Source organism: Aegilops tauschii, chromosome 5 (assembly GCF_002575655.3).
Source record: "Aegilops tauschii subsp. strangulata cultivar AL8/78 chromosome 5, Aet v6.0, whole genome shotgun sequence".
NCBI classification, from domain to species: Eukaryota; Viridiplantae; Streptophyta; class Magnoliopsida; order Poales; family Poaceae; genus Aegilops; species Aegilops tauschii.
In genome coordinates this window covers 296,164,519-296,179,909 of record NC_053039.3, presented here as the reverse complement: position 1 = coordinate 296,179,909, position 15,391 = coordinate 296,164,519, and the positions used below count along the sequence as shown (strand labels likewise).

The 15,391-nt window shown below is 40.4% G+C and overlaps 1 protein-coding gene across 2 annotated transcripts; it reads left to right on the top strand.

Moving 5' to 3' along the window:
• The first annotated feature begins 1,502 nt into the window (after positions 1–1,502).
• Positions 1,503–14,417, top strand: LOC109754694 (bifunctional aspartokinase/homoserine dehydrogenase 2, chloroplastic). Of its 2 annotated transcripts, none has more exons than XM_020313602.4 (19): positions 1,503–1,772; positions 2,981–3,043; positions 3,437–3,501; positions 4,691–5,068; positions 5,803–5,891; positions 7,171–7,474; positions 7,661–7,713; positions 7,997–8,202; positions 8,506–8,593; positions 8,676–8,789; positions 9,916–10,014; positions 10,092–10,286; positions 10,887–10,969; positions 11,568–11,793; positions 12,231–12,376; positions 12,673–12,808; positions 13,466–13,549; positions 13,637–13,729; positions 13,905–14,417. In XM_020313602.4, exons 1-19 carry the CDS (start codon positions 1,693–1,695, stop codon positions 14,148–14,150), a joined length of 2,748 nt encoding a protein of 915 aa, XP_020169191.1. In that variant the 5' UTR covers positions 1,503–1,692; the 3' UTR covers positions 14,151–14,417. The 2 variants fall into 2 exon arrangements, with proteins under 2 accessions (XP_020169191.1, XP_020169192.1); XM_020313603.4 differs by having other exon boundaries at positions 1,554–1,772; positions 4,694–5,068.
• The last annotated feature ends 974 nt before the right edge of the window (positions 14,418–15,391 follow it).

The window sequence follows — 15,391 nt, the reverse complement described above, 5'->3', positions numbered from 1 at the left end:
TTCCTATCATAGATTTAGCTAACACATGAACACCACACCAGCTTTGTACTTCAGTTTTCAGTAAACAGATACTGAAACAACAAGAATATCAATGTTGTTTGCACTATGTACCACCAAATTAATCTACACATGAAAACCACTAACAATAGTTGCTCTTACCGTAGTAGCACATCCAATGAATCTCCTTTCAGTGTCAGTCCCTTCAAATGCCACAAACCTGCCTGGTCTCTGCCTGTGTAGGATGCACTTACGGTCAGATTCAACCACAAGCCCACTGAAACTTGGATCTATCACTGTGTCAGGAGTTTGCTGCAGTACCAACCCCATATATATCAGCCACAACACCTCACACATAAGAACTACATGGAAGAGCAGAGTGAGCTCAAACCCTAACCCTAACCCTAGCATAGGAGAGAACAGAGTGAGCTCACTTACAAAATACTCCATTTGCATGCTGCTGTACTCATCCATGTACTCGTCATCGTCGGCGTCGGATGTCTCGTTGCTGTTGGGCCAGGAAGGCATCCTCGCGCCGCCGCGTCGCAGTCGCCGGAGGAAACAGAGGAAGAAGAGAGCTCGGGGAGAGGAGTGAGTGACTGATGGTTCGCTCGGTCGGCCGGCCGGTCGGTCGTTTTGACCTAGCCCCTGGCTGGTTCCGACCGAGCCGGGCCACTAATGGCCGCGAGCGGGCGTCCGTTAGCCGTTAGGGCCGCCGTCGCCTGCCATGTGGGCCATCCCTGTCAGTTAAGCGGTTAAAACGGCTAAATGGACGATCAACACGACTTGGTAGTTTTTTGCCACAAAATTTGAAATTTTCGGTAGTTATTAGTCACTTTTTTGAAAGTGGTAGTTCTGTGGGACGGATACCCTTAATGTGGTAGTTTTTTGTCAAATACTCCGAAAGCGGCTATATCGAAGATAATCCAAAAGCTCCATCGCACGAAAGCGATGCCGGTGTTCCATTTGAGGCCCATTTTGTAACACGGAATCTTTAATACTTCCTCCGTTCACGAATATAAAATGTTCTACTTCCTTGGATTCATATTAATTGTTGCTAATTTAGTACCGATAACCTTTTGCTAAATTGAATGCATACACATCTGTTATAGTATGTTTATTCATTCATTTTAGGTTGCATGTATCTATATTTCTGGATTTATTTCAGGATTTTTAACGATGCACTCTCAGTAGGAGAAGACGTTTTCATCGATGACGAGGCGTCTACGGTGACTTCGTAAATCTCAAGATGATGCTGACTCAGTCTTTTGAAGGTGCTCATAGGAGTAGGGTGTTCGTGTGTGCGTTTATAGAGATGAGTGTATGCGCATATTTATGAGCGCTTGCGTTTGTAACGTGTTAAAAAACCGCTCTTATATTATGATACGGAGGGAGTTCCTATTATGAACAAAATTTCCTGCCACTCTCGCCTGTTACATAAGCTCCAAAGGGAACAAAATCTTCCCAAGTGGAGTATATTTTTTAATCGAAAAACAAAAAGATTCGTGAATTTCTCGAAAAACAAAAAGGTTCGTGAGCTTTATATTTGCTTCGACAACGTGATAGCGGCGGCCTGCGCGCGGGGGGTTAAAGCAGGGTTTTTGGCGTCTAGCCTCTCCCCGTTGTCACCTCCTCCCTCCCCACTCCTCGCCCCCTCTCCTCCCCGCCGTCCGCGCCGCCTCGCCCCGCCGCGAGATGCGGAGCCTCGCCGTCGCGAGCCCCGTCCCGCCAGCCGCCGCCCATCGACGGAGGCTCCGGCCGTCCGCCTCCGGCAGGTTCGGGAACTCTCATCATTTCCCTGGCCGCTAGCGTCGATAGGATCCTCTGTTGGCACAACAAGCTCCGACGGCGCGGTCCCCGATTCGACCACGTCGAGTGCTGGCGGCGATCTTATACGCCGATAATGTATTAACTGTGGGCGCGATTTTCCTGGGTTTCATTTGGGGGGGATGTTGTTTAGGTTGCCTACTAAACGGGTCTTTCCGTGTTTGGTAATTTGACGATGCTCTGATGCGGCGCAGACATCAGGAATCTGTGCTATCTACGGTGTGGATAGACCTGCTCGATTTTCTTGGACAGAAATGGACAGCATATAAGTTTGTCAAAGATATTACTTCCTCTGTTCTCGGCAAGTGCATGGCCTCCTTTAACGCCTGCAGTCAAACTGTTTTAACACTGACCACCAAAATACGAAAAATTATTATAACTTATATTGGTTGGATGAAAATAGCATTATTGGTTTTGTCAGGAGTAATATTTTCATATTTCGCAAAAAAAGGAGTAATATTTTCATAGTACATATTTGAAATAATAATATGTTTACTAACATACACATATAAAAAGTAACAGTCAAAGAAAACTGTTGATAATGGCGCACATGTTTATAGTTTCATCTAACTCCAAATGTCTACTATGGGAACATGCTCTGAAAGGGCGTATCAATAGTCAAGTCAATTTGAGATGCGATTTGTGCGCATCATACTAGTATGAACACAACAACCTGTGTATTCCCATTCTCTTACGCACGGTGTAATGATAGTTGCTAGGAGTTAGCCTTGACCTGGTAGGATGTTTGTATCTTTGAAGCAAGGACTGGAAGTATTGAAATGGACAGTTCATTTGGCTGGAGTTTTCAACCAGAATCTGAAGTAACGAACATCGATCTATGGATCAAGAAATGGGCATGTCATATCTTTTCATCTTGAGTTCTTGATGAGTCACAGTTTGAAACTTGTGCTCCATATACAAGTCTACTTCAATTATAAAATAAATGGGTTACTAATGATACATTCCATCAATAACATGATTGTGAACTTTCAGCGGAGATAAGTTAGTTAATGCCAATTTTTTTTGCCAAGTTGTATCTTCTTAGATTGGACATTCTGCACCGCTGTCACTATTTGTTTTATTTGGAAGTTTTTACTGCCGCTCTTTCAGTCCATCTCATCTTACACTAACGTTATGCTGCTTGATAAATCTTCAGGGAAGTAGTTTCACAATGTTTGAAGTGTGAGATAAATCAGGACCGACCTATGGGAGCTCTAAGGTAGTGTTTTGTGCAATGAGTGTTGTTGTGACTTAATTAATTTCCTTTCAACTAGAAATGATCTGGCTTATATTTATCCAATATCCAAATTCTGAACGCTCAACGACGATGCTGTCATTTGACCATTTCAATTGCTCCACCTGGCATTTCAAGCCCCAGTTGCATGCTCAATCTTCTATCTCTGATCTTCTCAACGTCGTCGACTACATTGTTCCTAAAAAATATTCCCAGCCTTTCCGGAGTAATTAACTTCGGAACTCTTGTGCTATGCCCCTATCTGCATCAAGTTTTACCATATAGATGTTGTACTTCTTCACTAGTTCTACTTTGATGTCAGTTATGCCTCGCCAAATTTCAGCTAATATCCCATATTTGTTTCATTATCTTGTTCAGGATAGGTCACTCTCAAGGAAATTTGCCAAGACATGGTTCGAAGAATCTGCTCACACCAGCTGCTGGTAATTTGCCTTCTATCAGGCCATTGTTTTAATTGTTCAAGGACTCTAAATTAGCACTACCATACCTTTTGCAATAGAAGTTTGTTAACCAACTTGATGTGAAAAAATCTTTTAAATCTTCAACTCTATCCACCAACACTATTTCTTGAACACTATAATTTGGTCTGCATTTTGATATATCCAGACCTGGTCAAAGGCTTGGCTATGGGCTGGGCCACGTTTGGGCTGCCTCAAATGCTTGGCCTGAGCCCAACCTGACTCAAGAACAAATCCAAACAAGTAGTGTTTTCTACTTTACCCTACTTTTATTCAATAAAAATATTAGTTTATACCATTCTAATGAAAAAAAGAAGCAGCTATATTTTTAAATAGAATATGAATTTAGTTGCTTACTGGTCCACAGGCTCAGTTCATGCTCTCGTTTTCAAACCCAGCCTGGCCACAGGCCCATGAACAGGTTTGGTACTGTCCATCTCAATAACACCGTTACAAGGGAAAGCTTCAATCTTGTAGCATCAACTTATTTTGGGATATCCAGGGGCAGAGCCAGATTAATATATCCAGGAGGGCCAATTTATAACATTGGGTCCAAATAGGAGGCTCTCATTAGCATCTCCTAGTTCTTGGGGACATCTACTTTTGTCCATTGTTAAAAAAAGCACGCCTGGGCATGCGCTTAAGCATGCCTAGGCGCTAGGCAACAGCAGAACGCCTAGTGCTTAATTGTGCTAGGCGTGCGCTTATGCGAGATATGCACTATGAAGTGGCATCTCCATAAGAGTGGCTAAGTTTTGACGTTGTCGAGGCGACAGCAGAACGCCTAGTGCTTAATCGTGCTAGGCGTGCGCTTATGCGAGATATGCACTATGAAGTGGCATCTCCATAAGAGTGGCTAAGCTTTGACGTTGTCTCGCCAAGCCTATCACAACCCTCCTCCTTTACCTGGACTTGGGGCCGGCTACGTTGAGACAATATAGGCAACATAGGCGCTATGAAGAGGCAAAATTAGGGAGTTACGCTTAGCGCTTTTTGACCTTGCTTTTGCGGTTCTTCTATGTCTGCTTTTCATCTTAGGTTTCAATTTCATATGCTCTGGTTGGTGTTATATTTTAGGTGTACATACAGTTTAAACCTTTCTATCAACCAGACATGTACGTTGTAACCATCTAAGATTTGCTGTTTACTGCAGCAGCCATTTCAGTTGAACAAGTTGAAGTCAGTACCTATCTTCCAAAAGGTGATATGTGGTCTGTGCACAAGTTTGGTGGCACTTGCATGGGAACACCTCAGAGAATTCAGAATGTTGCTGATGTAGTTCTTGGTGACTCTTCCGAGAGGAAGCTGATAATTGTCTCTGCAATGTCCAAAGTTACTGACATGATGTACAGTCTCGTGCATAAGGCTCAGTCAAGGGATGATTCTTACACAGAAGAATTGGATAAAGTTTTTGAGAAGCATATGGCTGCAGCGAAAGATCTTCTTGATGGAGAAAACCTTGCAAGATTTTTGTCTGAGTTGCATTCGGACATCAGTAACCTGAGAGCAATGCTCCGTGCTATTTATATAGGTTTGAGATATTAATTCCTCATAATTCATGGTATTTTGTTTTAAAGTGGCTAGTCTTGATTGATTGTTAGGTCCCTCAAAAAAATGTTTTTTGTATAGCACCCCTCGAAATATGCTCTTTCTCTGATTGTTGGATTCTTTCTTTTATTGCTATTGCTGTTATGGGGGAGATCGTTGATGTCTGCCAGATCCTGAGTTTTTCATGCTTTAAATTTACATTGGAAGTACCATTGTCTTGTTTGAATTTATTTCATGTAAAAGTTAAAAAAAATTGTATTTGTTTGAGTGGTCACAATTTGTCCACCGCTTCCCCTACTCCCCACTACCCTTTTTTTTTTGCGAATCCACTACCCCTTTCCACACATGTGCTTCTGGTCACTTGATGTATGACGGAAACTAGTTGGGGAACAGCCTTTACATGTGGTTTACTGTCAGCTAGGGACACATGTGGTACACATGTGCTGATTAGCATGTTCACTTCTAATTTTCATCTAATTTTCTTTTATTTCAGAAAGACATAGAATCTTGTTTTACATCATTTTTCACTTCATCGGTTACAACTTCTCTTGGAGCACATCCTTGACCAATGACTAGTATTTTGTTATTTCCATCTTTCATCTTACTAATGCACTAATGGTTGACTTACCTGCTGCCATTTAGTAAATAGGCAATAATGTGAGAGTCGTAATCCTTTTAGATGTGTAACATCTTGGTTCTATTTGTGTGTACTTGCAGCTGGACATGCAACAGAATCTTTCTCTGAATTCGTTGTTGGGCATGGGGAGTTGTGGTCATCTCAGATGCTATCGTATGCTGTACAGAAGGTACACATGAAAAGTGCTTATAAAGTTCTGATATTATACAACTTATTAATGTATAAGTGCTGCAGCAAATTTATGCACTTCAACACATACTGCTTGCCTGCTTCGACATCCTATAATTGGAAAATTTCTCAGTTTTTTCTATGCTATTTGAAGTTGCATTTTCTTATGTGACTTGCTAACTAAACGATAACTACACAATAACATTCGTACTACATTAATAGTCCCACACTGTCACAAGCTGAATTAATAATACACCTAGGAAAACGGAAGGTAAGCATATGCGGTGAGAGCATAGGAGCTTCAAGTTTTGAAGGGCTGTTCTGCAAGATCTTTTTAATTAAGTAGCACAATGCCCGTCCATTGCTATGAAGCCATAAAAAAAGACGAGGAGTAACCACTGGCTTAGGAGATCGTCAAAAGATGATCGTGTCCTGCGGCTGTTACATGGTTCATGATTAAAAAGAGATAAAAAGAAAGATAACGTTGCAGTCGTTGAAGAATCTTAAGCGGACCATAGTAGGTCCTTTGCAAGATCTATTGTGAGATAACATTTGAATTTTGAAACATAGGAGAATGGGCATGAGTAAGTTGAATGTACAAGTGGATTAGGTAGGAGAACAACGTCTATCGCCGCGTTGGAATTGTGATTTGCTCACTCTCTTCTACTATGATAATATGATATAGAACTGGAAGAATTGGTTGGGAAGATAAACTAAAATCAAGACCCTGAATTGGGGTGCATACTTGCATTTAAAATTTGTGTTTCTACAACTGTTATTCTCACATTAGGGGTAGCAGTGTATTTGTTTATCTGGGATAGTGTGACCCAAGTAAAAGTAACAAATTTGTTTATTTTTGTCTCTTGGAAGGTTGCTAGTCCCACATGTGGGTAGAAGTGCATTTGTTTATTTGCGTGGTCCCACATGTGAACTCACCACCAACTCCAACTTTTGTAAGTAGGAAAGATTTGTAGGGGTTTTTGTGACTTGTGACTTTGTGAGCTTTCAACGCTATGTGATGTTGTAGTTCAGCCCTTATCCTAAAGTTCCTTACAGGATGTGCATTCACCACCATATCCTGCTGTTGTTCGGTACTGAGATGATGCAAAAATATTGTGGCTAAACTCAATTACAGGAGCAGTGGCTCATGATACTGCTTTCTCCTAGTGACAAAGCTTATGTATTACTTTCCCTTCATCTTCTTCATAATCTAGATGTTTTGACCTAGTGTTAACCGTTCTGAACAAACTGACCTTTACTCTCTGATCTAACTTATGCAGTCTGGAGCATCTTGTAGTTGGATGGATACAAGAGAAGTTCTAGTTGTAAAACCTAGTGGTCCTGACATGGTAGATCCTGATTATGAGGAATCTGAGAAGCGACTCGAGAAATGGTTTTCACGCCAACCTGCTGAGATAATAGTTGCTACTGGCTTTATCGCGAGTACAGCTGAAAACATCCCTACTACTCTGAAAAGGGATGGAAGCGATTTCTCAGCAGCAATAATTGGTTCTCTTGTTAGGGCACGCCAAGTCACAATCTGGACCGATGTTGATGGGGTATTTAGTGCCGATCCTAGAAAAGGTTTGTAAAACATGGGTATTGTGCTTTTGAACTAAATATTTTCTATTGGATTCATTCAACTTGCTGTGTTGAACATTGACACACACATAATATTTTGGGGGAGTATCTAGTGCATGGAGATCTTCTATTTCTCTTGCACAAAGGAATTAAGAATGTATCTGATTGACAATCATCTGATTAATGCAGTCAGTGAGGCTGTGATCTTAAGCACATTATCATATCAGGAGGCCTGGGAAATGGTAATTTCTCTATTCTTGAACACTTGCGCACATTACTATTTTTCAGCTTTTACTTATGTTGAGCATGGCGACATAAACAGTTGGCGGGAAGCTGCATGATATGCAGCAGGGGCTCTTCCAAAATAAATAAATAAATAATGGTTGCCACTTTAAAAGTCTTTTGGTTGAGCTGGAGTTGCTTGTTGGGCATGAGAACCTAGCAATAGTGGGATCGCTGTGCACTAAATTTATTCATTTCTTGCAACACCAAACTTCATTGCTAACTTGGATCTGTTCTTTGCAGTCATACTTTGGGGCAAATGTGTTGCATCCCCGTACCATTATACCTGTGATGAAAGACAATATTCCCATTGTCATTAGGAACATGTTCAATCTCTCTGCCCCTGGAACTGTGATTTGCAAGCAGCCTGCTAACGAAGATGCTGATTTGGATGCTTGTGTCAAATCATTTGCTACTATAGATAAATTGGCCCTTGTTAACGTTGAAGGGTAAGTTGGTATTTTTTGTTCTTGAACCTGTAAGTTGTAATTTGAATAATCTGGTTATGATTTTTAATCTCTGTGATACAGTACGATCATGATCTTCATTAGCTTCAAAAGACGGTGCCTGTGTCTTGTGTTTGTGTTGAGTCCCAGTTTATTGTAGATTTTTCAATTCTAATAGTGTTTGGTGCTGACCTAGCAAGCTGAACTCATAACATAATAGAGCTATCGACATACAAGCAGATGTCATGACTTCGTATTATAATGGTTTCTTCTATTTTATTAATGATCTCCATATCTTTCTTTTAGAACTGGAATGGCTGGTGTTCCAGGTACATCAAGTGCCATATTTAGTGCTGTAAAAGAGGTCGGAGCTAATGTTATCATGATATCTCAGGTAGTTCATGTCTTTCAATCTTTTGTATCTCCATAATCCATATGATTCATTTAGGTTCTTCCTCACTCTAAGATATGTGCAGGCTAGCAGTGAACACTCGATATGTTTTGCTGTTCCAGAAAAGGAAGTTGCAGCAGTCTCTGCAGCCTTGCATGTTAGGTTTCGTGAAGCATTAGCAGCAGGAAGGCTCTCTAAGGTGATTCTTGTCTTTGAAAAACATGACCTTTATATAAATCCAACCAAAGTTTCTCTAATATAGATGTATCAAACTTAAATAGTATACTTTTCAACACTAAATTTGGCTATTCACTCTTCAATCCTGAACTATTAAGTCTTTGAATTGAACCACTCGAACTATTGAAGTAGTCCGCTTTTCACCCTCAGGTTGTTGCACAATTGGTTTGGGTGCAATGGACACCACATGTCCTCAACTCACTTGCTTGCCACTTCACATGACAAAAACAAACAATCTAAAACAGACTATACCATTTGGGAAAAGCAGGTATACAGAAATTTAGGGCGTGTACAATGGCGCTATCTTAGGAGTGCCACATAGGATAAATGCTGAGGTGGATGAGAGAGAAACCGGCTTGCCTTCTCTTAATTAAGAGATGATCTCTTAGCATGATTTCTCTCACCACATATTTAGGTATATGTAGTTACTAAAGATAAGACTAAGATATAACCCATTGTACTTGCCTTATCAAAGTTACGTGGCGAGGTTAAGATAAGACTGCCTTATCACCACTGTACATGCCCTTACTAGAAATGGAAGAACAATTGGTAGACATCGATATAAAAAAAAACCTGGTGACGTGGAAGTGAGGTGGCAAGTGGCATCCACGTCAGCTAAAACTACTTGCCAAACCACTTGAGGGTGAAAAGTGGACTATTCCAATAGTTCAAGGTGGAAAAATAAACTTCTGCAAGAGTTCAAGGTTGGAAATGGACTTTTTTCGTATATGGACAAACATGGCTAGATGAATAGACATGTAGAAGCAAATCAAGAAAATCAAACTTGGCATAACATCACCGTCTCACCGATATGTTAATAATTTTGAAAGTATTTGTCCTGTCAACTTTTTGTGAATATTTGTTGCATTGTCTTTATCAAAACAAACATAATACTACCTCTGTACCAAAATATAAGACGTTTTTGTAGGCTCTTATATTTTGATAAGGAGGGAGTAATCTGGAAATTATCATGTTGTAGTCTTTGTCAATGTTTTGCTAAAGAAACTATTGTTGTCATGCAAACGTGTAGCAAAGTATTTATTGTGTTAATCCAGACAAATTCATGTGTTGCACACAATTCTTTTCAGGTTGAAGTCATTCATGATTGCAGCATTCTTGCTGCTGTTGGCCTGAGAATGGCAAGTACTCCTGGAGTCAGTGCAATCCTTTTTGATGCGCTAGCAAAGGTGCTTACAGTTTTGGGTTGGTAAAATTGGGATTTCCATTTATACTGGATTCATTTACCCTGTAACAATTGGCGCAGGCAAACATTAATGTACGAGCAATAGCTCAAGGTTGCAGTGAGTACAATATTACTGTTGTATTGAAACAAGAAGATTGTGTTAGGGCTCTAAGAGCTGCTCACTCAAGGTTCTTCCTCTCAAAAACCACACTTGCTATTGGGGTCATTGGACCTGGTTTGATTGGGGCAACACTGCTCAACCAGCTCAGGGACCAGGTATCTTGAGTCTGATACTCATATTATGTACTGAACAATATTCATTTGTTTTAATTTATCATGGAGTTGTGACATCTCATGCCAACGATTATAAAATGTATATCCACAAAGAGGGAGAGATTTGACATCTCATGCCTAGGATTTAAAACAATGCTGTCAGTGTGATTTGTTGAAAAATCCTGATAAATACTCGGTTTGAAATAATAAAGTGGTCATTTGTGTCATGTTGTGGTATTTTGTAGTTCTAGCACTTACGATGTCAGCTGTACCGATGAGTATACATAAAGAAGACAATAAATAACCGTCGGTCATTAATGACGAGCGGTAGTTCATCGCTGACGTTTCATCTAGTTGCCCGACCAGATTGGAAGGGAAACGCTAAGATCTTCCTATCTAACATGGGCAACTATGCATGAGAATAACATAATATAATTGTTTCATTTTATGTTCTACATGACTGGAACTTTAGTGTAAGCCATCTTTGCTACAAAGTCTACATGGAAAATGAAGTGTTGGGCTTGACCTGACAACGGAACAATTTGAAGGTAGAGTTCACTGTTCAGTACACTTTTATTCCGTGCTGATTGAACTTCTATGCAGGTAGCAATCCTGAAGGAAAATATGAATATTGATGTGCGTGTCATCGGAATAACTGGCGCAAGCACGATGCTTTTGAGTGAAACGTATATAACCGACCCCTCCCTCCCCCCCCCCCCCCCCCCCCCCCCCCTAAACTAATTGTTCCTTTGTTTTGCGATTGTGCTGCTTTTCTGCAAAGATTTACCTTCATTTCTGTTGATAAATCTTCTTCCATGATTGACTAAAAGTGGGTGCTTTCCGATGAATCTCTGTTGTCTTTTTTTTGGGCATTTCCCATGACTGTCAATGGCATCATGTAACTAGAATTCCTGGTTACCCATTACACTTTTGTTTGCTCCCTCATTAATGACCTAATATTGTAGTTTGGGAGTTATTTAATGTTGCATTACAATTAGTTAGGCAGGATCCTGAGAGATTTTGAATTAGATACAAACCAGTACTGATATATTTTTTCTGTCTCACCGAAACTGTTTCATTAACCAAATTAATAATTTGGCCATCATTTCGTATTTTAGTTTAATATTGCTGAAGTATATATGTGCATTGCCTAGCCCTTTCCATCAGTTTGGACTTTTGGTTGCGTTGGCTAGTGCATGAAGCTTGATGAATATTATATTAATATGTTGCATTCCTCTTCATTTACATGTCTCACAGTTTTTTTGGGGGGTTCTCTTTGTGTAGGGGAGTAGACCTAACCAGGTGGAAAGAAGAAATGCAAAAGGAAGCAAAACCAGCTGATCTTGCTAATTTTGTTCGCCATTTGTCTGAGGACCATGTGTTTCCAAACAAAGTATTGGTGGACTGCACAGCAGATACAAATGTGGCATCTCACTACTATGATTGGTTGAAGAAGGGTATCCATGTCATCACACCGAATAAAAAAGCAAATTCTGGTCCACTTGATCGGGTAAATGTTTGGCTGGCTAAACATATTTCTATGCCTTTTGTTTTTGAAATAATATTTAAGCTCTTTAATGATCATGGACTGTACATCAATTGACTTCACATTACGAGCTTTAAATGGACCGAGTCTACTTTGGTGCATATGTTCTAAATATGAAATGAAAAAAGAGGCACACATAATGATGATTTTTACAAAAACTTTACCAATTTAAATGACCAGCCAGTTATTTAAATGCCCCGCCGTCAAATATTAGTCAGTGAGCGGAAACATGGCTGCTCAATAATTTTAAATTCTGTATTTGAGATCTTGTTGCTCTCAGAATGAAGATCCTGAACACACATCAATGTTCATCGCCTGTGTACTAACTCTAACATGCACCTCTGCATGCCAGATTGTCTGCTGGATTGTATAAACTAAAGAAAATGTTTTTGTGTGTGCAGTATCTGAAACTAAGGACTCTACAGCGTGCATCATATACTCATTACTTTTATGAAGCAACTGTTGGTGCAGGCCTGCCAATAATTAGCACCCTGCGAGGTCTTCTGGAGACAGGTGACAAGATATTGCGTATTGAAGGCATTTTCAGGTGTGTTTATGCTTCAGGAACACAAACCAAGTTTTACTTTCACAAACTATATTTTTAAGCTAGTCACAAGATATGTCAGTGGAATTACTTGCAGAAGTAGATGCTCTTTTTGTTCGTGAATATAGGTTTTTGTTTCAAAAGCTTTTGCTCACCTTTTCATTAAGAGGAGAAATATGTTTTGGTTACAAGAGAATAGCAGCAGGGCGAACAACAGTCCACTGGCACAGCGTTTTTTTATGTTAATAAATATAGTACTAGGATGCTGGCTGACACAATGTTGACTGTTTCAATTGCAGTGGAACTCTGAGTTATATTTTCAACAATTTTGAAGGAACAAGGAGCTTTAGTGATGTTGTTGCTGAAGCAAAAGAAGCTGGATACACTGAGCCAGACCCAAGAGATGATCTATCTGGAACAGATGTTGCCAGAAAGGTAGATCTTGATTTCTTTTGAAGATACTGCCAGAAATTCCATGCTACTTTTTACCATACTGCTCTACCCAGATATATCAATTTGGTCGACTCATTTCTGATTCCCATCTTCATATCAACAATAAACTTTGCAACATCTATTTTGATTTGGACTAAGCCTTCCCTATTAGCCAAGTCAAATACTCTTGGGTGACATTGGGTACCAGATATGCCCTTGGAGCCTTTATCCAAGGTTCCACATTCTTCCTTGGCCCATTTCTCTGGCAGGATTCCTCTCAAGTATATATTTAGTCTTGTGCATATAAACAGGTGTTCCCATATGCAGTTTCCCTTCACTTGCCCTTGGTTAACATTTCAATCTCTCTCAAGCTTACTATTCCATCTGCTTCTCGAATGCAATGTTGATCTCGCATTTCATATCCAATCACTTGACGAGGTTTCTAGCTTTTCCTTGTTTAGGTAGACAATGCCATATCTGCAAACCAAAACGTAGTTCTGACAGACGTTATATTCTTTGATGACTTGGGTAAAATGAGAAAAAATATACTGGGTTAATAATTTCGACTTTGTTGTTCCAATCTTTATTACGAACTTATGTTTTCCATTAACATTTATTGTCAAGTGTTTCATCATAATTTGTGGCCTTTTGGGTGAGCAGGTCATTATCCTTGCAAGGGAGTCTGGTTTGAGACTTGAGCTTTCAGATATCCCGGTAGAGAGCCTTGTGCCAGAGGCGCTAAAGGTAAGGACCGGTTATATCTTATTCATAATAGCCAACACCCTGTTACACATCTACAGCTTTACACATGCTAACTGGGTTCGCCTGCAGTCATGCTCGTCGCCAAATGAATTCATGCAAAAGCTACCATCGTTTGACCAGGATTGGGCCAGACAGCGCCATGAGGCTGAGGCTGCAGGCGAAGTGAGTAAACCTTTTTCACTTTCTTAAATTGCCCCCATGTTTAATTCAATTCATAGCATGTGACTATAACCAGAATTGTTCAAATTCCCAAATCTAAATTGCCCACTGCAATACATCTACTCTGGATGTTTGCAAACTTTTTTGAGTAGAGGTGATTGAGTCTTTTAACCTGAAGGTACTGCGGTACGTGGGAGCGGTGGACGTGCTGAACGGAAAGGGAAGGGTAGAACTGCAGAGGTACAAGAGGGACCACCCATTCGCCCAGCTATCTGGTTCGGACAACATCATCGCCTTCACCACTTCGAGGTACAAGGAGCAGCCGCTGATCGTGCGAGGGCCGGGCGCAGGCGCGGAGGTGACTGCCGGAGGCGTCTTCTGCGACATCCTGCGGCTGGCGTCCTACCTCGGCGCCCCCTCATAGACATCTGTGACTGTATTGGTAGATTTTCCGGGGTAGATGGACGGCAACTGTACTCTTCTTCCACAATATTGGACCTGGTAGTATTTTGTTCTGAATACTTGCGAGGAAAGCAAATAAGGTGTTTTGTTTTGTTTGCCGTGCGCTGTTCCTTGGTAGCGGGTGTAGGGATCAGGTGTTTTGTTTTGTTTTGTTTGCCACCCAGGCCATGCCAGAACTGTTACTAAATTATCAATGCAATAATAAAGAAGGGAATGCCTCTTTCTACAACTGCCGGCCTTGGTGCTTTGCTATTGTTGGCTTGGTATATATTTCAACTTACTGCAAGCAAGTGCTAGTTCTGAGAATATAGAATCAAATATCTGCAACTGCGAGAGGGGGGAGGTGAATTAACTTGCTTGCCCCCATTTCCTACTTGTAAGGATTTGTTTGAATGTGGAATCCATGTGGACTCCTGATTTTCTCTTCCTAGTAAACTGTAGAGAGTGTCATCAACTCTCAGAGAGAAGATGTGGATTCCAGAAAAGATATCAGTGTTCGGAATCAAACATACCACCGCTCTATTTTTCTTCGTCAAGGTTCTATGGACTTAACACCTCCCTGCATTTTTTAATATATATACACCTCGAGCCTACTCATCTCGGCTTTTCCTCGTGCCTTCGGGGGAAAAGCTATTTTGTAAACCAAACAACACAAATTAAACTGACATCAAAAGTATACAAGGGCCACATGAGCCGACAGCTTCAGGAAATGAAGGCCTGATAAGGGATGGAGCAAGCTAGTATATTTTTTTTCCGTCGAGGAAGGGTGGAACAAAGCTAGTGAGCACGCCCCAAGCTGAGCTACTTGTTATGGGCTAGGATCATATAAACTAGAGGACATCCCGCGCATTGCTGCGGGAATCGATTGTAATATTTCTTTAATGATTTGATTGTATGAAACATGAATAGTTAAATTAGTAATATATGAACAAAAACTAAAAATACATATTGTATATTGCATTTAATTATTGTATATAAATGGTTAATATAATAAAAACTTTTCTATGCATGTTGAGTGGGCTTTTAACGAGGTGACATGTGTGATGAAATGAAATGTGTGACTGAGATCAATTAATAATGGAGAAAAAACTCTCATGCATGTTGTGGTGGGCCTTTGATGAGATGGCATGTGTGTATGTTAAGATAATATATGTAGTAGGGATGAACTATTTAGGTATATATAGGATCAGAATTTTAAGATAT

Coding starts and splice junctions, on each gene's coding strand:
- LOC109754694 (XM_020313602.4), top strand. CDS start 1,693: ATGCGGAGCCTCGCCGTCGCGAGCCCCGTCCCGCCAGCCGCCGCCCAT. Junction 11,794..12,230: donor ATTCTGGTCCACTTGATCGG/GTAAATGTTTGG, acceptor TTGTGTGTGCAG/TATCTGAAACTAAGGACTCT. Junction 13,730..13,904: donor AGGCTGAGGCTGCAGGCGAA/GTGAGTAAACCT, acceptor TTTAACCTGAAG/GTACTGCGGTACGTGGGAGC.